Source organism: Onychomys torridus, chromosome 16 (genome assembly GCF_903995425.1).
Source record: "Onychomys torridus chromosome 16, mOncTor1.1, whole genome shotgun sequence".
NCBI classification, from domain to species: Eukaryota; Metazoa; Chordata; class Mammalia; order Rodentia; family Cricetidae; genus Onychomys; species Onychomys torridus.
In genome coordinates, this window is record NC_050458.1 from 50,173,651 (window position 1) to 50,201,247 (window position 27,597).

General features: G+C 41.3%; 1 protein-coding gene across 1 annotated transcript in view; it reads left to right on the top strand.

Moving 5' to 3' along the window:
* Positions 1-27,597, top strand: part of Atxn10 (ataxin 10) — a 134,612-nt gene that overhangs the window by 55,682 nt on the left and 51,333 nt on the right. Inside the window, exons 8-9 of the mRNA XM_036209030.1 lie at positions 801-909; positions 2,384-2,553. Coding sequence (XP_036064923.1) covers positions 801-909; positions 2,384-2,553 — 279 coding nt within the window. The remainder of the gene's footprint in view (positions 1-800; positions 910-2,383; positions 2,554-27,597) is intronic.

Here is a 27,597-nt window from a genome sequence, read left to right on the forward strand (position 1 = left end):
ATACATACATACATACATACACACTCTAATAATATATTACACATATCATATTGTTATATATTACAAAATACATAACATATATAAATAAGTTGCTTTTATAAAATATATAATCACAAATACATAATCATTTACACATATATATTATATATGTATAGTACATGATTATATGTGTAATATATAATAAATATAATATAAAAAAATAATTTTCTAGGAAATAGTAGAAAAGGTTCTTTTCTTCCAACATGTTGATTTCAGGGTTTGAGGTTTGGGCACAGGCACCTGCCTAGCCCTCTCACGGGTCCTACTATATAGTTTTTCAAAGGTTGAATAAGGTTTCACTATTTAGACATAGTTTTTTTTTCCCCTAGACTCTGTGTTACTGACTGAAAGGAAGTCAGTTTAATCCCACCTAACATGTTCTCCATATTACTCATTAAATTTCTTTTATTAAAAAAAAACATTAACAGGCCTTTAATCCCAGCACTTAGGAGGCAGAGGCAGGCAGATCTCTTTGAGTTTGAGGCCAGCCTGGTCTACAGAATGAGTTCTAGGATAGCCAGACTACACAGAGAAACCCTATCTTGAAAAATCAAAATTAATCAGTCAATAAAAAAATAATAAAGCCAACATTACTTTGGTGTATCACTTAAAAATTACTCTCTTAAGGGCTGGAAAGATTGTTCAGTGGTTATATCCTGTACTGCTTTTGTGAGTTGTGAGCTACCCCAGTATGTGTGCTGGGAACTAACTAGGTCCTCTGAAAAAAGCAAAGTTACAATTCTGATTTCTTATCTTTTTAGGAAGCACTGGCTACCATTCGGCTTCTGGACGTCTTGTGTGAAATGACATCCAACACTGAGCTGCTCGGCTACCTACAAGTTTTTCCTGGGCTGATGGAGCGAGTGATTGGTGAGTGAAATAGTAGACACAGCATTTTTAGTTAGGAGATCTTTGACGTGCTCTAGACTATAAATTCAAACACAAACCACCCGTAGTTTGGGTGTTTTCACTTAGGGTCTTTGGAACTTTTTCTTGAATGGAATTGTGAGGTTGCTTCAGGTGAGGCTGCACAGTTGTTCCTTGCCTTCTTGGGTCCTACTTAGTAGCACGTGACTAATCAGGCCCCTCTGAATACCTACAGTGTCACCTCATGGGAATGTGTTTGAAACTGATGATGGGGATTTGCAAATGATAAGGGTGATTTTTCTAAGTTTTATTATACCACAACTTTCATTATAAAATATGGTAATATATTTTCCCCAATTATACTTCCAAGAACAAGTATCGTGTTTCACTCACCTTAGAGATTTAATCTTGTAACAAGAAGATTAACAATTAATAATTAGGAGGCCAGTATTTGAAACATTACTGTCTTTACTCAAAAGCTGTTTGCAAATCAAGTCAAGTAGAGCCTCCGTTCATGTAGATACCCAGCCATCAGTTTTGCTTGTCACTATTCAATGTTTTCCTTTAAAAAAAAGTCAGGTACTTTTTCTAGATGTCAATTTAGAAGAAAGATGTCTTTGTATCTACAAGTGTAGTTTAACTAACAGTGCTCTGTAGAAGGTACATAGAATTCCATCCCAGAGTTCTATGTTAAATCAATACTTTTAATGATGATCAGAATAAATAACCAAACTGGTAATTATTATGAAGCTAGGACCAATGTGGGTTGCTACCCTATCTCTGCCAAGTTACTGCTTCTCTGAGTCTGATTACTTCATGTAAAATTGTGAAAGTAATGCCTGCATTTAATACGTTTATTCAGAGGGTTAAATGAAATAATATGGGAAAATGTATAACTCCTGGAAGATTGTCTGTTTTCATAGGCTGCTTGGGGCTTTTCACAGAATATAGCAGTATATTTCCTGTGATTACAGCTAATGCCAGTCCATGGCTGAGGTTGATTATTGGCCATTGAGAAAGCTGTAAGTCATTACCAAAACCTCTGTGATTTACACTTATCTGACTAGCTATCACATTAGATTTTGTATAAATAAATTAGAATTGAAAATCATTTTATAAGAAAAGTATTGCAAAATTTTAGTTAACTTTCCTTTGTGGATTAATATAAATTGAGTGAGGCCGATTGTTATGGTCAGCCTCCTTCAAACTGGGACTTAAAAAAATTTAATGCAAAAGCAAAGAAGCTATCTAGTTATTGTTACTGCTGTTGCATTTCTGGTGGTGCTGAGGATGAACCGAAGGCCTTATGCACTCTAGGCAGGTGCTCAACTGCTGAGCTGGACGCCACATGTGAATCATTGTTGAAGGAGTGTTAGGTACTTTATCTACTTTATTTTAATCCGATGTGTTTGTTTATGGAGAACTTAGATGCTGTGCTACTTTCTAATGGAAAATGAACTTTACTCTTTTGCTCTAGATGTTTTACGGGTGATTCATGTAATTGGAAAAGATACCACGAACATCTTTAGTCCCTCTGACTCTCTAAAAGCAGAGGGTGACATCGAACACATGACTGAAGGGTTTAAATCTCATCTCATTCGTCTGATTGGAAACCTGTGTTACAAGAATAAAGAAAACCAGGACAAAGTAAGATTATTTCTTCGTGTGCCACATAGAACTTTGTTTAGAATATGCCATTTAGAATTTAGAATACCTTCACTCTGCAGGGGAGTGAAACCTTACGTGAATTCTTAGAAAATTGATTGTAAGGAATATCTATGGTTAATATGTAACATAAAATAGTATGGTACATCCTTTTTGCTACAAATAAGCACAATATGTCATACTTGAAATTTTTTCTTTTTATTTTAGTGGGGTGTGTGTGTGTGTGTGTGTGTGTGTGTGTGTGTGTGTGTGATATGTATGAGTGTGGAACAGTATAGGTACATGCTTCCCAGTGCATGCACATGAGGTCGGTTCTCTCTTTCACCAGCCAGTCCAGAATCAAGCTTAGGTTGAGAGATAACAAGAGCTCGTTATCTGCTAACCCATCTGACTGGCGTATGTGTCGCTTTTTTTTTTTTTTTTTTTTTTTTTGCTTGATGTGTTTTTATAGTTTTTTCATTGTCTTTATCCTGAATGTATTTGGGGAATTCTTCTTGCTTATAAATTAGCAGTGTTTGTTTGAAGTCTGTTTATTTAAACACTCTATTATGATGTAGGAAGCAATCAATAAAATAAAAACAAAAATCGCCAGGCTTGGAGGCAGGTGGATCTCTATGAATTCCAGGCTCACCTATTCTACATAGCAAGTTCTAGGTGGCCAGAGCTGCATAGTGAAATGTGATCTCAAAAATAACAAAGAACGGCAACAGAAAATGATTTTTAAAAGTTTGGAAATTTTTCTAGTAATAGGCATTTCAGAAACATGGTGCCAGGCATGGTGACACACACTTGTTATTCCTGCTCCAAGGAGGACCAAACAGATAGATCACTACTTCAAGGTCAGTGTAGGCTACATAGCAAGACCCTGTCTTAAAAAGAATAAAACCCAAAACTGGTATTGCTGTTAGAAAAATCCTTGATTTGTACATCCTACATTTATGGGTGAATAGTTCCCTGTACTGAGTCTTTAAAACTCGGTGTTTTGAATGGCTATGTATTTAGTTTCTGGAAATAGGAGAGGCCACCTTTAGAACCTCTTTATTCCCTCTTTTGTACTGAACATTGTAGAGCTGATGGTACTAAAAACTTAAGACTGATATTGATAAAAGAGTGGCATGATGATAGGTCACATGCTTCACAATGAATTAACACCCACCCACCTCAATCCCCTGGATAGGCTCTCTCTATGTAGCCCTGGATGTCGTAGCACTTGCTATTTAAACCAGGCTGGCCTTGAACTCACAGAGATCTGCCTGCCTCTGCCTCATGAGCACTGAGATTAAAGACATGTTCCACCAAGCCTAGCTGCAACTAGAGGCTTTTTGTCTTACTGGAATTTACTTTGGACAGTGTTTGTTTTGCTTATTTAAATATTAAATCTATTATAGGTTATATTTTCTAAGACATCTGTAAAAGTTCTTGTTATTGTATGTACATTTCTGAATGTCGTTTTACCATACTCCTATCAAGGCATCTGTTTCTCCATCCTGTTGAATCTCTCTAGCTCACATGACTTCTTTGAACAGTAACCTATAAAAGGAATGAGCCTGTATTATTTGTGGCATAGTCCTTCATTGGCCCACTTTTTAGAAGCTAGTTATGTAAGAAGTGCTGACTCCATGAGCCCACCTTGCTGTTACTTGTTGAAACCATGTGGAGAGGCCCTTGAAACTGAAATGTAGAGAGGAACTAGTCAAGAAGCACCATGGTACTAGAAACACTGGGAAAAAGCCTTCTCAGAAGTACCTGCAGCCTTGATTCTTTACATGACTGATGATCCAGGCAAAGCCTTGTCTTAATTATGGCTCACAGCACTGTGAGCAAAAGTGAAGTTAGAAAAACTTTGTATAGGTTTTCCTTCTGCTAATAGTGCAGGATGCTGCCATCAGCCTTAACAGTTATAGACTGGTGAAGGCAGTCTTGTGAAGACATTCAAATTGGCACAAAATCGTAGATTCTGGAGTGAAATTGATAGTAGAAGGGGGGGATGGAACAAAATGTCACTTACAGAAAATCTGCATGTGTTCTAGCTTGAAGGAAAACAAGAGAGAGAGAGAAAGAACAAGGCTAGCAAAATGTCTCAGTGGGTGAAGGCACTTGCCACCAAGTCTGATGGCCTGAGGTCAGGCCTTAGGACCCATATGGTAGAAGTTGTCCTCTGACCTCTATCCAGGTGCTGTGACAAATATGCATTCATTTTTTTTTCTCCCTGGCTTCCCCAACCACTCTCTTTCCCCCTCTCCCCGTCTCCTCCTTCCCTCCCCTCCCTCTCAATAAATGTAATAAAGAAGGGGAAAAAAAAAAGCCCCAGACCAGTTTGGGGGCAAATATTACTGGATATGAGGAGGGAATCCTTGAAAGGCACAAGCAAGTCACGCTCAGTGCCTCATTTCTCTACATCTTTGCTTATGTTTGAATCATGCACAAACTCAGCAGGCTCCAGGCAGGTAAGCTGTGGACAAAATAATTATTAAAATCTGAGTTATCAGTCTGCAGAGTTTATGTTTAAGTCAGCTAAAATAAGTGTTCACTAAAACAAACAAATAGCCCTCTTTAAAGGAATATAATATAATTAAGAGTTTCCACAGAATAGTTTATACAGTGTCTAGGAGCCAATACAAAATTACACCTGACCTACAGGGAAATGTATTTCATTGTTAAAAGAATTGTTATTTGTTGTTGTTTGTTTTTGCTCTTTTGGGGGATCTATCACCTAACTCCCAAATAAACCACCCAGCTCCCAAATAACACACACAGAGGCTTATTCTTAATTATGAATACCTGGCCTTAACTTGGTTTGCTTCTTGTCAGCTTTTCTTAAATTAAATTAGCCCATCTACCTTTTGCCTCTGGCCTTTTACATTTTTCTGTTTTTGTATATCTTGCTGTGTTTCTTACTCCGTGGCTTGCTGTGTAGCTGGGTGGCCAGTCCCTGGATCTTCCTCCTCCTCCTGCTCCTAGCTCTCCTTCTCTTGCAGATTTCTCCTTCTATTAATTCTCTCTGCCTGCCAGTCCCGCCCATCCTTTCTTCTGCCTTGCTATTGGCTGTTCAGTTCTTTATTAGACCACCAGGTGTTTTAGACAGGCAAAATAACACAGCTTCACAGAGTTCAACAAATGCAACACAGACGAAAATAACACATTGCCAGGTGGTAGTGCACGCCTTTAATCCCAGCACTCGGGAGGCAGAGGCAGGTGGATCTCTGTGAATTCGAGGCTAGCCTGGTCTACAGAGTGAGATCCAGGAAAGGCGCAAAGCTACATAGAGAAACCCTGTCTCGAAAAACCAAAAAAAAGTAACACACTTTAAAATAATATTCCCCAACAGTTACTCAAAAGAAGCGGACTGCAAATCACAAAGATGCTGCCAAGGAGCAGTTGTTAATAGTGAATGGATAATATGTATTATATGAATGAAAAGATAGGATAGAAATAGGAACTAAAGAACTAAGTAGAAATTATAGAAATGAAAAAATATAGTATCTGAAATGAAAAGGTTTATGAATTCTTAACAATACCAGAGATGGTAGGGAAGTGTGTATACTTGATTAGGTAGTAGAAATCATCCAGTCTGAAAAAGACAGGGGATAAAGATTGAAAATACAACGGGCCTTTGTAATAAGTCACACTTGGAAACAATTTGTTATATCATAGTCAATTATGGGAAGAATAAGACTTGCTGTTTTTTTTTCCAGTGTGTATACAATTTGGATATTCCTCCTCATTGAGCAGGTGTATATCTAAGACTGCTGATTCCCTCATGGAAACTGATTTTTGTAAAAGGAAGTTGATAGCAAATAAGACACTTTACCTGTTTTAATAACTCAAGCTGCCTTTCATAACATAGCATAACAGAGATGAGTTCCTTGTGTTCAGTGAGGAATACGCTGTAGTGAACCTTAGGCCTAGGGATAGCTCACAGAGTCAGGAGCAGGTTGCACTCCAAGAAGCGTGGAGTGTACCCAAGAGCTGTGTAGAGGGCCCCGGGGCCCCCAGGGAGTTGCTGTGTGTTCTCTATTAGAGCAAACACTCCAGAGAGCATGAAGGATTCATTCTTTGAGTGTGAGAATGCCTCTCTATTCCAGTGTCTTTTCTGTGCTAAAAGGCTCAATCCTGAAAGGATTACCTTTGGGGACCCCCCCCCCCCCACACACACACTGTCTTTTTCTATATTCTGGAAGCTTCTTTATCCTTGTAGCTCAATCCTGGTTCCAGTCAGGTAGTAAAAATGTATTTTCCTTGCTTATTATTTCTGCGAAGGATAAAGTTCAGTAGCTTTCTAAAACCTTTGTTAGAGTTCTGGGGAAGTGAATGTTTGGGAAATAGTTCTTTATATGTGAGTCACTAATTCCCAAGGTGTTGTTTACCTTCTATGCAAATTGGAGCCTACAGATAAATTTGGCTTTATCCTTCCAAGACCAAAAAAAAAAATCCAGGTTGGGGGGATTTGTGTCATCTCAGCAAAAGAAAAAAGGAGTGGATGATTTATTTGTCTAGTGTCTGTGTTGCTGCATCATGCCTTCCTGGGGTTTGTCAGCTTGAACCTTTGCAGCAACCTTGCAAAGCAGGTTTTGCTAGGGATATGATAGGAGAGGCTGTCCAGTGGTGTAGTGGCGGAACCCAGAGGAAAATTTAGATTTGTTTTCCTGTGACTTCCCAGGTCTGTGCTTGGTCTCCTGCACTCTGGTGCCTCTAAGTTTGGAATTTTCCTACAGTTTGGCAGGAAAGGTTTAGACTTCCTGAAAATCTTCAGCCCGTAGACCATCCAGCTAGACCCTTTCAGCTCCTTCCGGGTTCACTTCTGAAACTCCAGTGTACTTTCATCTCTGTTTCTTACTCATTCCTCCATCAACTGTGACTGTCCTTAATCTTCAGGGCCCTTTCTGTGGTTGATGAAGATTTGTTTCCTGGGACGGTTCCACTCTAGGGATGTTGTAAGGTTCCTTTTCTGGGGAGACAGCTATTCCCTCCCCACAAGCTCTCAATGATTCTACCCAAGTTCACTCTGGGGAACTGGTGAGTCTTGGGGCTTACTTTGGGTGAGAGACTACTCGTAAGAGTGGGAAACTCCAAAGCAGTAGTACCAGAAAATCTTCACCGTGTGTGGGTAATGGTGTCCCCACAGCCTCATAGATGGAGCTCCCTTCAGTTAAGCTTTCCAGCCTGTATGCTCTAGCTAGCACCTCCAGAAGCTACTTGCAAATTAGGGCAGAACTTCATTCAGATGGTTAGGAGTATGGGAGGGAGTACAATCTCCTTCTCTGAGGGTAGGGCGGTCATCTTTCCCTAGTGACCTCCAGTGAGGGCTTTTGCAAACAGGCACAGCTTATGAAAAATGCAGTCTTGTTTAGAGGAATATATTTTGTAAGGACATCTGGGAATCTTGCCTCTGGCCCACCAAGTTATTCACAATAGAAACTTTCATAGAATCTTTGTACATGGTGCTTAGTTCCTCAGAAGCCTTAGCAGAAGCCTTTGAGCCCTACTGTATTTTTGCTTGTCATGTAACTTCATTCATAGTAATGTGATGTTCAGTAGATGGCTAAGTTACTCCTGTGGCCTTTTGAGTTTCTGATTATTTGCATCTTCATTGGGTAACTATAGAGTTTGTGACTCCTATGTAAAAAAAAAAAAAAAAAAAAAAAAGATTGACAGAGTATTTGTTGCCATCAATTTCTAGATTGATGAATGAAGAAACTAAGGCTCATGGCGATTTCAGTGTGATTTAATTCAGCTGATATATATTGAATGAAGACTTGGTGCTGTGTGTCCTGGAGATGCCATTAATGCAGGAGGGGCTAACACACATGCACTAGTACTTCTTACCCAACAATTCTGCTACAAAGGCCTTGCCAGAGAGGATCGGAAGAGTGACTTTATATTCTGGGGCGGCCAACCCAGAATGGTTCTTTCTGAGCAAAGCTCAGCTGCCAGGGAGGGCATGGAGGTGATAGAATGGGAGATCACCTTTCTTTGTATTTGCACCTTTGGACAACCTGCTCAGAAATTTACTGAACCCAGTCCTTCCATGGCTCTTGAGCTGGTCCTTCTGTGGAGCTGGTGGGTTGCTTCCTGAACTATAAAGGCGTCAAGACGTCCTTACCAAGTCATGACAGAGAGGTGCTCCTAATCCTACAGAAGTCTCCTTTTACTCCTCTTTTGTGCTCCACTTACATAGCTACAGCTGTAATGATTAGTTTACTTTCTAACCTCTGGGGACCAGATGGACAATGATTCTGTTTTGGTTTCTATTATAAGAAGCACATAGATATTGATGCTGTAAACATAAAGAAACCGTTCTTTGTTAGAATATGGAATGCATAGTTTACCCTTTTTCTTCCCCATTCTTTTGCCTTTCATTATTGTTGTTACTTCTCTAAGTAAATGCCTTATCTGAAGAAGAAAAAGGTTTTATTTCTTAATGCTAAATGTGTTATTTGAAATATCTGGAAAGATAACCAGTTTATCTACTTTTTTCTTCCCCAAAGGAAAGTGTCATTGACTAAGGTATATACACTTGTTGACTGTGCGGTGCATTCTGCTGAATGCTCCCTGGCAGTGCCGAGTAGTTCTTCCTTCTTTCTTTCCCCTCCTCCTCCTCGTAGAGATTCACAGCCTTGGTGCTGGTGCCTGGTGGTCTCTGGGTTGACACATGTGCACACAGAGCTTTCATATCAGTCATGTGAAGAGACTCAGTGTGAAGAAGGTGCAACTCATGACTCCTGTCTAGCCTGTCCATCCTCTAGGTCATTGGTTCTTAACATCTGTGGCGGTAGAAGCACATCGTCATCTTTTTTCTTGTTGTGTTATGCCTTTACAATTTTTATCTGATAAACAGTATGCGTTCAATTAAATGAATGAAAGTTTATCTTTTGTGTCTATAGTTTTTTAATAGAAATTGACATTACCATACAGTGTGATAGGTTTCACAGTATTTTCACATGTACATGCTATTTTATTTTGCTCTTATTCATTCCCTTTACCCATTGTCCACCTCCATTCCTGTATTCCTCTTGCTGATCTCCTTCTTCCTCCAGTGGGTCACTGAAAGTGTGTCCTCCCTAGTTGTATTTTCTTTTTTTGGTGCTCATGATCAAACACAGGGCCTTTGGTAGAGACCCTCTGCCACTGAGACACCTCTACCACTGAGACACCTCTACCACTGAGACACCTCTACCACTGAGACACCTCTACCACTGAGACACCTCTACCACTGAGACACCTCTACCACTGAGACCCCTCTACCACTGAGACACCTCTACCACTGAGACCCCTCTACCACTGAGACACCTCTACCACTGAGACACCTCTACCACTGAGACACCTCTACCACTGAGACACCTCTACCACTGAGACACCTCTACCACTGAGACACCTCTACCACTGAGACACCTCTACCACTGAGACCCCTCTACCACTGAGACACCTCTACCACTGAGACACCTCTACCACTGAGACACCTCTACCACTGAGACATGGAGTATCAGTTGGCCTGTGACAATTCATCTTAAAAATATTTGTGGAAAGAGATGGCTTGGCAGTTAAAAGTATACTGCTCATGTAGTATGTAGCCATGTTAGGTGGCTCGGGGATTTGACATTCCCTTCTGACCTCCTCACCTTTATCATATACATAGAATTAAAAATAAATCTTTAAAAAGTTGTTGTATGTTCACTACAGCAACATGGAGTGTGGTTTAGGCTTCTGAAGATACAAAGTAAGTCGAACACTGAACACTGTTTTCTGGCTCAAGGAGTCATTTATAAACAAAGACTAGACAAAAGAAACAACATTGCATGTGGAGTTAAAATTCCTTTTAATCCTGAATTCTAGAACACATTTTGGAAGTCTTTTATGTTTGAGATACATTTGTTTGTTTAGCTAGCGTGTGTATTTGGGGTCATGTGTGTCACTGTGTGTATGTGGAGATTCTGTCCTTCCACAGTGTAGGTCCTGAGGATTGAATTCAGGTTATCAGGCTTGGTGGCAAGCAAATTTACCCACTGAGCCATCTCACCAGTTCTGTTTGGGGTATTTAAATACATTCTGACTTAATGTAACTGCCCTTTTCTATTGTTCAGTTTCTTAGTGTCAAGTCTTTCAGTTTCCTATGTCTGGAGTAGGCCAGCCGGCCAGTTCTTTATGATTCCCTCCTGGGTAACGTGGTTTCAAGCAGGGTATTTGCTTAGTGAATCATGAAACTGGTGACAAGTATATGGCTGTTTCAGTGTCCCATTTGTTTCATTGAGGCTGGTTTTCTTAGAGTTAGTAACTACTTGTTGTTTATCAGTGTTGACTGGTCATTAATTGAATAGTTATTTTGTAAAGAAATAACATCTTGATTAGCGTGTGCTAGTGTCTTCCATTGAGCTGCTGCAGCATGGGCCAGGGTGCCGGAGTCCTTACTATCTGTTATGAGAAGAGCCAGTTTCTGTATTCTTGCCCTGTACTAGCATTATGTGGACTTCTCAACCTCTTTTCTCACCCATTTGTCCTTAAGTTGCTTTTTAGAGCTTCTGGTCACAAAGTTTCTAAATTTTTGTAAGCTTAAGGTTAGCAGGAAGAATGTTCTGCTCTGTTATGCTCTCTCTTGATGGTTTTGCCTTTCTACCTACTCTGCATGTGGGATTGGTTTCTGTGTGTGGATATACCATGGTGCGTATTTCAACATATGCATGCTTGTTATGCTTTTACTTGTCTCTGGTGTGTATAGATTATCTACCAGCCAAAGAGATACATGGAAATTGTGATTATCGCTCTCTTTTACCTTAACAGGGTAGAACTGTTTCCAGCTATATTGCCAATTCCACACCCCTTTTTCCTGGCTTCTGCTTCTTGATCACTCTCTCATAAAAAACTCTTTCTCTATGCCTCCTGGGTAATACTGCTGAGAAATGTATTGTACTCAGTCTTCCCATGGGTCTCAGGCTGATCATTCTGGATGAGTGATGGGTCGCTGAACTGCAGATACATCCAGACTTCTTTATCAAGCCATGGTATGTGTTTGTCCATCTTCTCGGGGCTCAGTTCCTTGACTGTGCTACAGAGTTAGCTGTGCTCTCCTGTGTTGTCCTTCAGTCATTCCAACAGGCACTGGGTTTGCAGCAGTGCAAACATGACTGCAGTCAAGTAAACACAGACTGGCTCTTAGTCAGCCATTGGCTCACTGCAGCTCCTTGAGTTCTGCTCTCAGTTTCTTTGCTTCAAAGTGGAGACAGCTCGACTTTGCTGTGGCTGAATTCAATCCTGGAGGATTGAATGTGATGGTATCAAACAAACTACCTAGACTCTCCCTTGTACCTGAGCCTCCCTTCCAGGGCATTGTTGAATAGATATAGTACATTTCATCATCTCCTAACTATCTGCTTGAAGAAATTGTTACTACATTATTTCTGTGTGGGGTGGGCAGTGTGTGTGCGTCTGTGTCATGTTGTGGTGTGAGTGTGGAGGCAGAGGACGGCTTGCAGGGGCTGGCTCTCCTCTTCCACTGTGTCGGTTCTGGGTTTTGAACTTAGGTTCTTAGGTTTGGCAGCAAGTTCTTTTATCCACTGAGCCATGTTGCTGACCCCCAAATATATGTATTTAAATAGAAATTTATACATAAATGGAATAAGAATTTACTAAGTATAAAGTTAAGTAATCTTGAAATCTTTGTCTTCCTAGGTGGGGATTGTTTGAGGAAGTAGTGAAAGTATGTAAGAGAACTTTCTTTTGGACAAGAATACTTTTTTCCTTTTTTTTCAGGTCTACCACAAATGCTATTTTATTTGAAGTTTTTTCTCTTGACATTATCCATTAAAGAGGTGAAGTATTTTCTATCTGTCCAAAATGTGTTCTCGAACAGTTTTGAGAGCATGGAAGGACTCTTTATTTCCTGTTCATTTATTTAATCTGTGCCTGCGTGGCAGTCAGAGGACAGCTGGTAGGAGTCAGGGTTGTCCTTTCCCCACGTGGGTTCTGCAGATTGAATTCAGTTCATTGAGCACGAGCAGGTGCCTTACCCATGGAGCCACCAGCCCTGGAGGAACTTGGAAATCTCAGATCTGTGCCCCCTTAGTTGCACTTTGTGTTTCTCCTCAGTCAGAAGCAAGTTGCACAGAATTACAGCTTATTGATTTGATGATTGAATGTATAGACAAGATCTGGCTTGCTTAGAATTCCACTTCTTTGTAATGTAATCCGAGTTCAAGAAATACGTCAAAATTCATAAATCAAGCTGTCACCGTTAGTTTCTTGAACTTAGAGTTCCTGCTACAGAAAGTGAAATTAAAATTCCTGTCTTGAGGATACCTATAGAGATTCAGTTTGTGCAGCTGTACTTTTTTTTAAAGGTGCAGAGGAAGGCTGCAGCTGTAGCTCAATGGTAGAACATCCGCCCAGCATATATAAGGCCCTAAATCCAGTCCCTAGTACTGCCAGAAAAATAAAGCACTGAGGAGGTTTTATTATTTGACTTCAAAACTCCTCTTTTTCTGGTTCGTTATAGGAGTCATAGCTTGTGCTTCTGTGGGAGGGGGTTGGCATTATTCAAAAGGGAGACTTACTTGAACAGTATGAGCCCTCTGTTGCTATCATTGCAGCATGCCATGGACCCATGCTTTGTGTTGAGTCAAACTGGTAAACTCCAGGTTCAGTGAGAAAACCTGTCTCAGAAAACAGAATGGAGAGTGATTGAGGAGGACACCTGATGGTAACTTCCAGCCTCCACATGTGAACATGTAATATGTTGAATTTTAGCATGTTTAGTTTTTTCTTGCAGCATTTGGAAGTTAAGAGGAGCAGAGTTATTCAACATGCATACACACACACACACACACACACACACACACACACACACACACACGGAAAGGGGCATGGATCTAGAGGTCCTGTTTTTCTCTGATAGGAGGAAAATGACAGTTCTTAGTGACTATAACCATTCTGTTTTCCACTTTCTTTCTTTCTTTTTTTTGAGCTGAGAACCGAACCCAGGGCCTTGCGCTTGCTAGGCAAGTGCTCTACCACTGAGCCAAATCCCCAACCCTGTTTTCCACTTTCTTAATCAATACATATGTCCTTACCTTTTTCAGCCAATGTCTGGGAGTTTAAAAAAATTTCAATTGAGATTTTATAGAAAAAAATGATGAGTAAAACATTAGCATATGCTCTGGAGAATTTTACTAGCAAAAATAATGAAAAGCTCATATCAGGGTGGCTGGGGGCATTCTTGAGTGCATATCAATTTGTCTGTGAAAGAAGCAGAGGGAAGTCGACAGAACAGAAGGATCATTCCTGTAGTGTGTTGAGTTCCTTCCTCCCTCCCTCCCTCCCTCCCTCCCTCCCTCCCTCCCTCCCTTCTTCCCTTCTTTCCTTCCTTCCTTCCTTTTTAACTGCAAAGGGATAGGATTTGAATTTACCTTCTATTGGCAGGGGCTCTGGTTTGGGCATGTTAGTTTTGGTGAATGGTGATTTTTTTCCACATTTCTTCTACATGTCAGAATCTAATGAAAACCCAAGTACTTTGACATTGTAAGTTTTCTTTTGTATCTCTAGCCTTCATTAGTTTGGACAAATAAGAGTTTTTATTTCAAATGATAAACTAGCTCCTTTTATTTCTGAGGGAATAAAAAAGATGGAACTGTCTGTCATACATCTGAAACATTGTCAGTCTTTGGCATGGTTAGTTGTTTGCTTTTCCTAGCAGCAAAGGATCAGAGTTACATTCTTATAAATATATAAAAAAAAAAAAATCGGTCTTGAAGTAATTATCTGATTCCCTTCTTTTAAAAGCTTATTGCTTATCTTATTTTGGTAGAATTTATTTTCATACTCAGCATATTTAGTAAAAGAGTGGCATTGAGTCTCTCATGTTGTACTGTTTAACGCAGATCTGTATTACTGCTATGCAGCAGTTGGAATAAGGCCATTTCCAGTCTGTTCTCCAGATAGGAACTGCCATGCTGTTCTGTCATCATGGTAGAAACTTGGAGTTTAGTTCAAGTATGTATTTGCCATCTGCTATGCACCAGCTGGTGTTCTAGACAGTGAGAATGTAGACGTGGATTTGGCATAGTGCCCTCTTGAGGAATTCATGTGCACAGGGGAGACAGATGTAAACATTTGCCATTTCAGTAAGTTTGTGAGGCTAGCATGAGCCTGAGGAGTGGCTGCAGTGTGTACTAGGGAGAAGGAAGGCTTCACTAAGTTCAAGAAGAGCCAGCCTGTGCAGAGGTGAACAAAACTGAGGGAAGCAGGGGAGGGAGGGAGCAGCCTGTGAACTCTGGCACTTTATTCTTCCTTGTTACTGTCCTGCTGAAGACCACCTGCCCTGGAGCTACTCCCTCGTCAGTACTGAAATCCCTGCACATGATAATTTTTGAATCTTACTTCATCTAGAAATTAGAGGTGCATTTCCTGATCTCATATTTGCTGTGAGGACTGAGTTCTCATTTAATGCAGTAATTGGTAACTGCCTTGTACGGGTGTCTCAGTGTGTGCTCTAGTACTGTGTTTATGGCCCTGCTATCTTCTAGCCTATACTCCTCACAAACCTGAATTCCACCATATCCTTTGGCCTTCCTCAATTCAGTATACAGGGACCATGTTCTCAACATCTCCTTGGTGGTCGGTGGTTCCCTTCCCTCAGTTCTATGCCTTGTCAACACTGTCATAGGCTCTTGAGCAGGCAGCACCATGAAGGATACCAGTGGTGCCAAGGTTGAGGTCCATGCAACTTTCTTCTCTGCTCATGAGCTTCCGTATCCTTTCCCCACACTGTGAAATGACTAGCTTTCTCTAGTAAGCCAGTTTCCTGGTCCCCAGGAGTGTTTGGTGCAGGGCTCTATAAAGAAAGTTGCTTGTTTGCTGCTGTATGTAGCACCCAAAGCCAGCCCCCGTCCTCCTTTGTGTGCCTGCACAGTGCTGGTGAAGCCTGGAGGAGTCGAGCTGCTCACTCAGGTAAGCAAAGGCCTGATGGCATTTCACCATCTTCTCAATGTTTCATCATGTTACAAGTGCCATTGCTAAGCTTTCACTTCCTTTAGTTCAGATGTGTGTCAAAATGCTGACACACCTCAATTGAGAAACATTTCAGACCTTAATCATTCTTTTACATATTTGTGTGAAAGCATTTCTGGTTTTTCCTTGACAAGAAACCGATCCATACAGGTAGGCGAGCAAAAGCGAATGGAGGAACAAGACGTGATGCTGTGTCCTATGTCCCTTCTACTTGCTCACTGCCTCCATGATGGCTGCCCTCACCTCTCCAGTCATTACTCAATGGAGGTGTGGGGCTATCATCACCACAGTAACTAAATACCCTGTAGCTCTTTATCCCACTAATAATAAGAATAATCTGTATGTATTTGGAAGTTCTGTACTTCTTTTTCAGGAAAAGTGTTATTAACTTAGATACTCACTTAGATTGGAAAAATTAAAAGTTGAGCCTTAGTTAAGATCTTGCAAAGGCTAATAATCACTTCCAAATTGAAAAGCAATAGCACCAATCCCAGTAACACAGTGAACATGGTACAGTGCTTAGTATGTGCCTGGCACCCCTTTTAGCCCTTGCTTGTATCAGTGTGTTTTCACAATATTGGGGGGGATGGGCAATATTATCCTATCTTAATTTGCAAACTCAGGTGTGTGGACATTAAGTCATTTGCCTAGGGTCTCATGTAGAGTCAGTGGTAGAGCACAAGAATCCAGGCAGACTTGACTTTTGACACACACTCTTCGTTTCCTTATCTGCCCACTCATGGTCTGGCTACCTCTTAGGAATTGTCTCTGAGGCACAGTTAACCAGAGCTATTGTTCTTGTAGTTTTCTATGATATGATCACAGAGTTGACCTATATCTGCAGGTGTGTATAGGATAGCCCATGTCTTTCAGGCTTTCAGGAGTACAGTGGGTTTTGTAATTAAGCTTAGATTCCCTTGGTTTTCCAGACTATTTTAAACTAATATTGAATACAGTCTTGAAACACTGCTCTTTCCAAAGAGAAATGTTGAGTAAAAGAAGTTTTATATATCAACATACATTCATACAAGCAGAGTTTATAGTTGTTTTTTAATCATTAAGGAAAATGAACTAAAAAATGAATAAAAAAAAGAAAATTAGTAAATAATGATATGAACTTCCCAAGGCTGTTTTCAGTTTTTTGAAATTGTATGACTCAGGCAGCATTTCAGGCCCCTCTGAGAGTTGTGGCCAACCAACACTGTGTGGATGAAGCCTCTTGCAGTTTATCTGTTGGGGGGCATGGGGGCTGTTGGCCTTTTTTGGTTGAGTTGTTTGTATTTCTTGTATTCTAGTACATCTTACATTACAAATCCTTCCATAAGCTCTACTTAGCTCATCTTACTTTTGGACATTTGAATAATTGGTTTAATGTGGTACTAATTTCTGGAAATGATTCATCACTATTTGCTTAGTATTATAACCAGTGACAATGTTGTTTTTACCTGCTGGAAAAATCCAAGAGGAAATGTTTAAATTAAGTCACTAGCCTACAGAGAGTTGAGTCAAGAGGAGGGATCTGAGCTAAGATTCTTCTTCTTTTTTTTTAATCCTATACTGTCTGTGCCTGAGAGGGGAGGAAGAGGATCCACCTGAGGGGTCAGTGGAAGCCCTGTGAGAAATTCCAGTGTCCTCAAGGACAACTGGGCCTCCTTCACCCAGCTTGGGATAGCCAGCCAGAGGGGCTTGGAGGAGGCAGGCTGGGCTGTGGTTGAGAGTGTTGACAGAAAAAGTCTGCCTAGTAGACCAGGCCAGCCACGGGATCAGGGAGAGGAGGGCGTGCCCTCACCTGCTGTGACTTCATCTCTGGAAACATTGAATACCCCACTCCATGGAACAGCTGGTTCCCGGAGCAGCAGGAAACATTGGGCATCCTGGCCTGAATTCAGAATTCTTGGCACTCCTCCTGATAAAGGTATTCCTAAGTGGAGAGTAGTGAATGATTTGTTGAGAACTTGGAGAGAGTAATAAAAAAATCCTTTTTGTCTTTTAAAAATATAGTTGTTTTTAATCTTGAGAAGTCATTTCTAACCATTTTAAAAGATAAAATATAAGTTGAGCAAAATGGTTCAGTGGGGAAGGGCACTTGGTGCACAAGCCTGGTGACCTGAGTCCAATCCCAGAACCCACATATATGATGTGGAAGGCGAGACCTGACTCTGGCAGGGAGTCTTCTGACCTTTACACGCGTAGAGTGGCAGACATGGGAGCATGTCCATACACATAATAAAATACATCTTAAAAAAGAAAAGACTGTTAGTGCATGGGATGTCTAATCTTGGTTGTCAGCTTGGCACCCTTAGGAAGAGGGACCCTGACCCTGTAGTTTCCGCTGTCAGATTGGCCTATGAGTATTTCTGTGAGGAATTTTCTTGATTGCTGATGATGTAAAAGGCCCAGCCCACTTGGCAGTGCCATCCCATATAGGCAGGTGGACCTGGGCTAAAAAAAGAAGAGGTGGTTGAACAAGAGGCTGGAGAACAAGCCAGCGAGCAGCATTCCTCTGTGGTCTCACTGCAGTTCTGTCTTTTTGAGCTCTTGCCCTGGCTGCCCTGGATAATGGACAGTAACTTGTAAGACAAAGTTGTTTTTGGTCATGGTATTTATCACCGCAACAGAAAACCCACTAGCACAGTGCTGCATTAGTAAATACAGAGTTCTTGTAAGTTACTTGATGTTTGGGTCTCCTTTTAGAGTTATTCTTTACTAGTAATTTTATCTCTGATTCAGCTTACATTTACTAGAAAATAAGTTCTGGCTCCACATCTTCATATAATCTCATTGTTTTAACCTACACTGATAACAATGGCATTTTGGGATTTCTACTATGTATACTATTTGTTAATTTTGCTGACATTTGTAAAAGAAGAACAAAGTTCTGCCTCTGTGCTAAGGCATACAGATTCATATTTAAATTGATACTACTCAGTCTGTATAGCAATGACTGACATACTAACACATTCCTGGCAGCAACAGTGGCTCAGGAAGTTTGGGCTGCAGCCTGGGGCCCCTGTGCTATCTCTACAGCCTGACCTGAATCAGCCTACTATCCCATGCTCCTGTCTGGCCTGGGGCTCAGAATGTTCTCACCTTCTTTACCTCTGAGAAAGGTCCACAGCTCCCTACCTAGGCTTGTGTTAAGATCACTTGGGTACATTGTGCATAGCACTGGCATCTGCATGGAACCCTGCTTTCCCTACTGTAGCAGGTGTGCTAGCCACTTCAGACAGAGGCTTAAGAAAGTGATGTGTTTGGGACATTTCACACTTGTGGCATGGGATGTTCACCTACCCAGTAGTGATATACTTGGACCAAAATGCACCTTTACTTAAAATTCAAAATTCAAAATCAGTACAAATAATTGACCTACAGACACTGAAGCTTCCCAAGGAACAACTTAGTTTATTTCAAGGTTCCTTTTGTGGTATTTGCTTTGCTAATCTACAACTTGTAGAAGTTTGTGGTGAGTGCCAGGTTTCCTGCTCTGACAGCTTTCTCTAAAGGGTTGCTTTTAGTTGGGTTGCAGGTGTTCATTTAAACATACTGGCTGAATGCTTGTGAGTGCATGCGCACACCCCAGACAGTGCCAGAAGCTGTAATTTAAAGGTGAGCGGGCAGAGGAGTATGTAATGTTTTTATCTTCCGGGCAAGATCCTGATGTACAGCTTCATGTGACATCTCGTTTTTTAAAAGCCTGAGGCATCTGTAATCTTTATAGCAAGAATTCTAGTGCTGTGTTTTGCATTCCAGGCTTACTGTCTATCCTGCTCCATAAATATATGGCTCTTGTGGACTTATAAATCATGACAGCAGGACTCATATCCAAAAAGAAGAGATTTAAATCTTTACAGAGTTTCTAAGATTTAGTGTAACATAGACCTTACTCTTCCTCAGAAGTTAACATTCTTATTTAAAGATAGCACATCTCATGTCTTTGATAGTAACTTTATTTCCAGAGAAAGAAATTTAAGAGCATAGTCAACACTAAACTTTGCGCAAAGTCTGGAGGAAGGAAATAAAACAGGTAATTGCCTGTAAACAATTCACAGCCTAGAGGAAAACATGAACAGCTAGCATCTGCAGGACTGCAGTGACCTCCCCACCCACTGAGGCTTTGAGGCACTAGCAGAAGGGAAGGCTTCTCCAGGCAGCAGGTGCCACACAAGCTTCCGGATGGGTGGTATTGAAGAATGCTATCCTCAGGCCAGGTTCACCAGATGTCCGCATGTGCTTCCCAGATTCCCTCTTGCTCTTCTTAACCTTCATGTGAGTTCACCTCTCAGGGAGGGGCTTTACTTCCCTGAGCATAAGACCAATGGGGAATATACAGCAGTTACTAGAATCTGTGGTCTGTTCTTCCCCTTTCCCTCCCCCTCCTCTCCCCTCCCCTCCTCTCCTCTCCTCTTCATTTCTCTCTGAAAGGGGCTGAGAGTGGTTGCCCATACTTGGTGGTCCTGGCTTCTTCAGTGGCTCTTTTTAGAGGAGCTTTAAGCCACGGGACTTTCCCATCTATGGATAATGTCCTTGCCTCATCCTGTACTTTTATTTAGCTGTCCTGCAGGCCAGGTGTGTCTGTGTGCATACCCTTACTAACATGGTGCTCTGTATGTGTAGAGCATGTATGAGATTTTTCAAGGCCACAGGAATTGTTCATCAGCACTCTATTCTGTGGTTCAGAAAACTTCATTGAGGGCCCACATTGTGACAGATATTTTGATAAGCTCTACAGTTCTCAGACTCAGTGGTATAGTGCCATTTATTCTAAGGTAGTTCATGATTTGCTATGGGATATGATGCTCCAAGATAAAAGTGGTGAGCACTAAGACTTGTTAATAACAATAGTAAAGTTACCTGTTCTTGGTGCTTTGTATGTACCAGGCACTCAGAATTGCAGCAGTTTTAAATGTAATTCACTCACTTCATGTAATGATATTTTCTCCAGGGTACAAAAGAGGAGACTAAGAACCTGAGAATTAAATGATATGCCTAAGACTGTGCAGCTGGTAGATGACAGGAATAAGCAGTCCTATTTGAAACCACTTAGATTTGTATGTGTTATTTCTTACTGCAGCATAATATCACCCACCTTAGCCCAATAGGTTGGAGAAGAGCCACCATTCCAGGAGCTATCTGGAATGTGGCTGTAGATATCTGCAGGAAGAAGTGGGTTGGCAATATATAGGGTGGGGTGAGGGACAGATTTTAGACAGAGTTGGGAGAAAGCAAGGCAACAGGCAGCTTTTCTTGCAGGGCCAGTGTTTGAGAATGGCAACATAATGTTGTACCCCACTCTGTAACATCCCAACAACAAAATACGATTCTGCCAATGAGCTGACTGGGCTTACTTAAAGAGCACGGTTAAAGAGTTGTCAACAGGGATGTGGGTGACCCCAAAGCAGCTACAAGGAGAGCCTTGACCCGGCATGCATAGAAGCTACGTGGAGGGAGCCCAACTTCAACCAGTTTCCTCCAGCCCATCTACTTTAGCACTGAGACCACGAACAGTTTGGTCCAAATTGACTACAGATCACTGGGAGGAATGGCTAGGATCTTAGATGAAGATCCAGTGACCCTCCTCACCCCTTCCTTCTGTTGTGGCAATGTCACAGGCACAGCTGATCTGATCAAAATGGCAACTGTTTTGCTCAGAGGCTAATAAACTACAGTAGTCAGAGACATAGCTGCTCTTTGGGGAAGCAGTTGCCTTTCCGTGGTCACTATGTGTTTTTATAGGCTACCTCAGTATTGGGAAGCTTTTGTGGTTTTGAAATCTAACATCTGAGCACCTGACCTTTAAAGCTTGTAAGTCTGTTTTGCTTCTCTGTCCTTCTCCCCTCTCCTACCCCCAGCTTCAGCACAGTGCCTGCCTGAGGTGAGTGCTATCTTTCTGTTTGTTTGAGACTTTCATATGTGCATATAATGTGCTTTGATCAGGTGCACTCCCTATCTCCTCCCCCTCAATTCCTTTGTAGTCCCCTTTCCTCACTGTGCCTCTCAATTTCATGTGCTCAATTTTTTAAACCCACTGAGCCCACTTAGCGCTACCAGAGTGTTTATGGTATAAGGTTATCTACTGGAGCGTGAGTAAACTCTCAAGTGCTTCATCCTTAAAGAACTATTTTCCCCTCTTCCAGAAGCTATCACTTGACAATATCTCCTCAGTTAGGGTGGGACTTGTGACCCCTTCTCCGTCCATGCTAGGATTTTGTTTGGCTTGGTCTTGTCTTGTGCATGTTGTCACGGCTGCTGTTAGTTCATGTGGAGAGTCCTGTCACACCTTGAAAACGTGGTTTTGCTGCAGTTCTTGGCTGCCTGTCTCTTAACAATCTCTGCCCTTCATCAAAGATCTGTGAATCTTGGAATATAGTGGTGTGATATAGATGTCCCATTTACACAGATTGACCTGTTGTGAATCTGTTTTAATCACCATCTAGTGCCCACCCCCACCCCCAAAAGAACTACCCCTGCTTTCCATGAAGGTTGAGAGAAGCATTAATCTCTTGAGTATGACTGTAAGTTCTTAGGTGGCAGTTTATCACTGTGTCCATTTAGTGGGAGAGTATTAGGTTCTTCCCTTGGACCTGTAGCCATGGGCAAGTGAATATTCTTTACCAATGATTTTTCCAACACTTTATGTGACACTTTCTCTCTCTTTTTAAAATTTCTCTCTGTTCTTTATTGGAAAACTAGGTGTGAAAGGTTGGTTAAATTATAATGGCCTATAAAGACACAAATGCCTTTTAAAAGACCAAAAGGTAAATGTAGCAAAATCCAACTTGTCATAGGAAATATTTTCATAGTTTTCCTCCTGACTCTAGTGACTTGGGTGTTTTGTATAAGCCTTTGCTATTCCTTTTTAAATCATGTACCTTTTCCCACTTTGCCTAGTCATTATTAATAATTCCATAAAAATCTTTTTTAAGCCATACCCCAGGGAATAGCAAAAGTTCGTTGCTCAACATAAACAGCTTTTAATTAAAGTTGGGAAAAGATTAGGCTTTGGTGACAGAGAGATTGTTGCAGTGTTTGCTGAAACAGAAGAGGCTGATTTACACTTGATCAGGTGGAAACTGTTTGTACTTAAATGGATTAAAGTGGAATCTTGCTTTAAACCCTCAGCTAGCTGGGTGTTGTTAGTGTATGGTCCCGTCTTAAGCTGGTGAGTGGGCCCACAGGCCTTTGAGTTTCCTGACTCCTGAATTCTTCTGGGTTTTGTGGCATTTCCTACGTAGACACATGCATTTTACTTCACTTTATGGTTTAAATGATCTGAGCAACAAAATTCAGTTGTGAAAGGTGACTATTTACATACAATGATTTAAAAAAAGAGACCAGCTTAAAGTTATAGGTAAAAAGAGAATTGGTTTCCTCTGTCCGGTATTGCTTTGTTCATGGTATTTTTGATGCTGGTCTTATAATTCTTTTCCTTTTGGATTTCTTTCTTGCAGGTCCAGTACCTCAGTTTGTTTTCTCCTAACAGAGGGCCCTGACCCTGGGGAGGCGCCCAGTGTTTATTCAATAGCTCCCTGTGCTACATGGAAGAAGGAGTGATTATTTCTTACTTATCTTTGCTGTGATAGGTAACAGATAAAGCATTTTTTTCCCAGTCAGAAAACAAACACAAGCAGAGAATCCATCGGACTATTGTGTGTTCTTTGCTTAATATTGATTGACTTAGCCAGAATCAGAATGCACCTTGAACTTGTTGATCCTTACTGGATAACTCCTACTCTGTTTCAGGTCAGGTTTCTTCCTTGTTCTCAATCTGGCTCAAGAAAGACTGAGCCAGAGCTGTACTTAAAGGGGATAGTGAGAAAACAGGATCCCAGAACAGGAACTGAGGATCTGATAAGATTTTGGGGCTGTCTCTCTGTTGCTTGTTAGATCACCAAGCCTAGGGCTCCGTCTCCTGTGTGCTCCTCTAGTCTCTGTGTTGTTGCCCCTAGCCCTGTAGTCTTCTGCTAACAGACACGGTTCTTTTTCATGGCCCCAGATCCAGAATGAAAATAATTCCATGGTTTTACCTGGGTCTGTTTCCATTCTCAGTATATACCCTTCCTCAGACATGGGCCCTAGACCTTACCACAGGCACCTCACCTGGGGATTCTCTGCTGTGCATAATAATAGTCCCTACCCCAGACACTCTGCCTCAGAAGCTTCTCCACTGAGTCAGAATATATGCAGAAGTTGAAGAAGTTGACTTTGTAAACTGTCCCAGGATAATAGCATTTGCCTTTTCCTAGACATGTTGTGGCTATTGATTCTAGAGGCACCTAGAAAAGGGCTTTGCCTATGGCTGTCCCTTCACTCCTGCATCCCGATTAAGCTCTTAGCTAGGGGAAGGTTGGCATGGACAGAGATCCATGGGGTCAGGAAAGTGCAGCAAGAGCCAGTTCTCACCGGACAGTGTGATGGTGAGAGTGGGCCGATGAAGGAGTGAAAAAGGGAACTAGCTGAAGAAGTTGATGTGTTTAGAGGCAGCGAAAGACAAAGACTTGGTCTAGATGATGGAAGGACTCCAGCGTGTAGCTGAGGCCTGTGGCCTTCACCCTCTTTGGCTGATGTTCCATTCTTCATTGTGGATGCCCATCTCCAGAACTGTGCAACTCTTGTCTTTTTTTTCCTTCCAGGCTTTTGCTCACCTCTGCAAAGCCTGTGCACACCTGCCTCCACCTGCACTGTCTCTTTTTTCTAGGTAACCTGCAGTTGCCATCAGGCTTACTAGCTGTAAAAGCGCCTGCTTGTGATTGGCTTTAGCTGGTCCTCCACACTAATAGACTGTAAGCCTCTAGGGTACCAGGTCCCTGCACATTTCTGGGAGGCTTCTAAAGGATACAGGTACCAGCTATATGGGCCCTTTGCTATATGCTCTTGTCCCATTTTCTTCTCTCAGGATGCTGGCCTTCATTAGGAAGATCATAATAAATGCTGTGGGAATACTGTCTCTGAAATTTCCCAGCCAGTATTTCCAAGTCTTTTCCAGCAAATTTGTTTTGTTTTTAATCCTGCAGAACTTGAGTGTCATCTTGTCATTGGGGGCGCATGCTGAGCTCAGACCCTTTCTTCCTATAGGTCACAAATTGCAATCATCAGGCCACCTAGCCTGGCTCACAAGTTGTCCTTCACCAAGTCCAGGTTCTGGTGTTGAAGCACCAGGAGCCAGCTCTCCTTGGGTCCTCTCCCTTGGTAACACAGCTGTCTGCCAGCTCTCATCCTGTCATTGTTCTTCTCACCTGTGCCCACAGTTTAGTAGGAGGGCTCCTCCTCCCATGGAAGGTATTTATTATATCCTCCTTTGCTCTCTGAGACTCGAAGGAGACCCCGTTCTGCTTCTCCTGATCTGCTTGGCTTTGTGTCCTCAGCCCTTGGTGTTTTAACTGAGTTTTTTTACCCTGCGTCTTTACTGAAGCAGTTTTGTTGCCCTTCCTCCATCTCATTGTGGGTAGGTTTAAGCTAAGGTAGAATTCATTATATGTTTATGTGTCCCTCTGCTCCTGTTTTATAAATGATAAAACCCTTTTAGGAATTCCATGGAGTATGTTTAAAGAGACACACTGGTAGAACAATGTAAAATATGCCCTTGTGGAAACATGGAACATCACCAGGCTCTAAGAAGATTACCTCCTCTTCACAGGTCACCCCTGGAACACATTTCTCCTCAGGGCAGTGGCAGGGGAATGTTTGCCTTAGTGTTGGGTGCTAAAGAAGCTGCAGTGGCAGCAGACCTCCTGGTGATCTATGGAAATGGAGCCAGAGGCCTGCCTGGAAGCATAGGGGCCCTGGAAACCTGGCCAAACCCTGACAGGAGCCAAGAAGAAAAGAAGAACTCACCAATACTGGTCATACATCTCAAGATTTGTAGAGTGTTTTAACATTTCTAAAGTAAATACTAATTGCATGAAGTGGCTTTCTAGGGTCATACTGGGACTAAGGTGTCTGTGTGGACTTGTCCCCACCTTCGCTTGCACTGGGCACTCTCTCAGTTCTTCCTTTGGCCCTTCACTCACAGTTTCAGTGCAGAGGCCCCTCCATGTCATAAATCACCATTCAAGCAGAAATCCTACCTTAAAATATTGCAAATCTTAGTCTTGCTGTTGAAAATATTGGCCATTCTTAAATGGCAATCTGAAAGGATATGTAATATTTCTGTGAACTTGTTCTTGTCTTTGTTTCTATGGATGCTGTTTCTCTTTATCTACATTTATCATTTTAACATCATATTAATAATACTTGTTTTTTAAGAGCTAGGTAAGGAAGTTAATCCTATTTTTTTATTTTTATTTAATTAATTAATTAATTCTTTTTTTTTTTTTTTTTTTTTTTTTTTTTTTTTTTAAGCTGAGGATCGAGCCCAGGGCCTTGCACTTGCTAGGCAAGTGCTCTACCACTGAGCTAAATCCCCAACCCCCCCCCCCCCCTTTTTTTTAAAGATTTATTTATTTATTATGTATACATTATCTGCCTGCATGTGTCCCTGCAGGCCAGAAGAGGGCACCAGATATCTTTACAGGTGGTTGTGAGCCACCATGTGGGTGCTGGGAATTGAACTCAGGACCTCTGGAAGAGCAGTCAGTGCTCTTAATCACTGAGCCATCTGTCCAGCCCAATCCTATTTCTTTAAATGAACAAATAAGAGCCAGAAAATTCGCATGAAAAGAAAAACGACTGGTTGATTTCAGTGTGTTTAACATATACCAGTTTCGGGCTGGAGAGATGGCTCAGGGGTTAAGAGCACCAACTGCTCTTCCAGAGGTCCTGAGTTCAATTCCCAGCACCCACATGGTGGCTCACAACCACTTGTAATGAGATCTGGTGCCCTCTTCTGGCCTGTAGGGACACGTGCAGGCAGAATACTGTGTACATAATAAATAAATAAATCTTTAAAAAAAAACAAACCATATACCAGTTTCACAGTTAGAAACCATAGGTTATTGACCTAAAAGAAACAGGGGAGTGGGACAGAACACAGAGATACACAAGTAACTGGAGGATTTTATTAATTTAGTTAGTTTATGATAAAGGTACCATCTGAGATGATTATAGGTAAAGAATTATTTAAAAGAGGTTGAGGCAATAAAGATATCCTTTATTCATAACATTGTGTCTCTCTTTTGATATATACTTGTTTGGATAATTTCCAAATGTCATAGTTATAACTATGCAACCATCTGGGTTTTAGGAGAAAATATGAATGAATTCCCTATATAAGTTGGGAATAGGGAAAACTGTATGTGACTCAGTCTGTATGGTAATTAGTGGTTTCGGCTTGACAGGATATGGAGTCACCTAAGAGACAAGCCTTTAGAGACACCTGGGAGAAATTATGTTGTTTAGATGAGATAAAGTGGGAAGATATACACTAAAGGTGGGCATACCATATTCTGGGCACGGGTCCTAGACTGTATAAAAAAGAAAGCTGGCTTTGCACAAATATTCATCATTCTCTGCTTCCTGATTGTGAATGCAATGTGACTTGAGTTCCTGATGCCCTGACATACAATAATGAACTATATATTTGAACCGTGTACTGAAATAAGCTCTTTATCCCCTGAGGTACTTTTGTCAGTGTCCCCCAACCCCATGGCACCATGGCAATAGGAAAAGCAACGAAGGCAGTTTGGAAGCAGAAAGAGAATATACTGACAAGTTTATTTTTAGAAGCTTGATGAACAAAACACAAACCAGTTTGAAATGGTAGTTGAAAATGGAGACTCGTAAATTAAATAACAAACAACAAACACAAACCTGATATCTGCAATACAGAAAGTTTCTAAAAATTAAGAAAAAGACCAAAAGCCTTATAGAAAAAATGAGGGGAAAGATAGAAACAGGGATTTTACCAAGAAATAAATGTGATGATACAAAGGATCCTTAGATAAAGTATTGCTTGCTTGGCCTTGATCAACAACAGGAGTGCAGACTAAACTACACACTAAAAAAGTTGGCTCCCAGCCACCTTTCAACACCTATGTTTGACAATACAGAGTGTGACAGCACATCCCTCGTGTACTCTGGTGGAAGTACAAAATG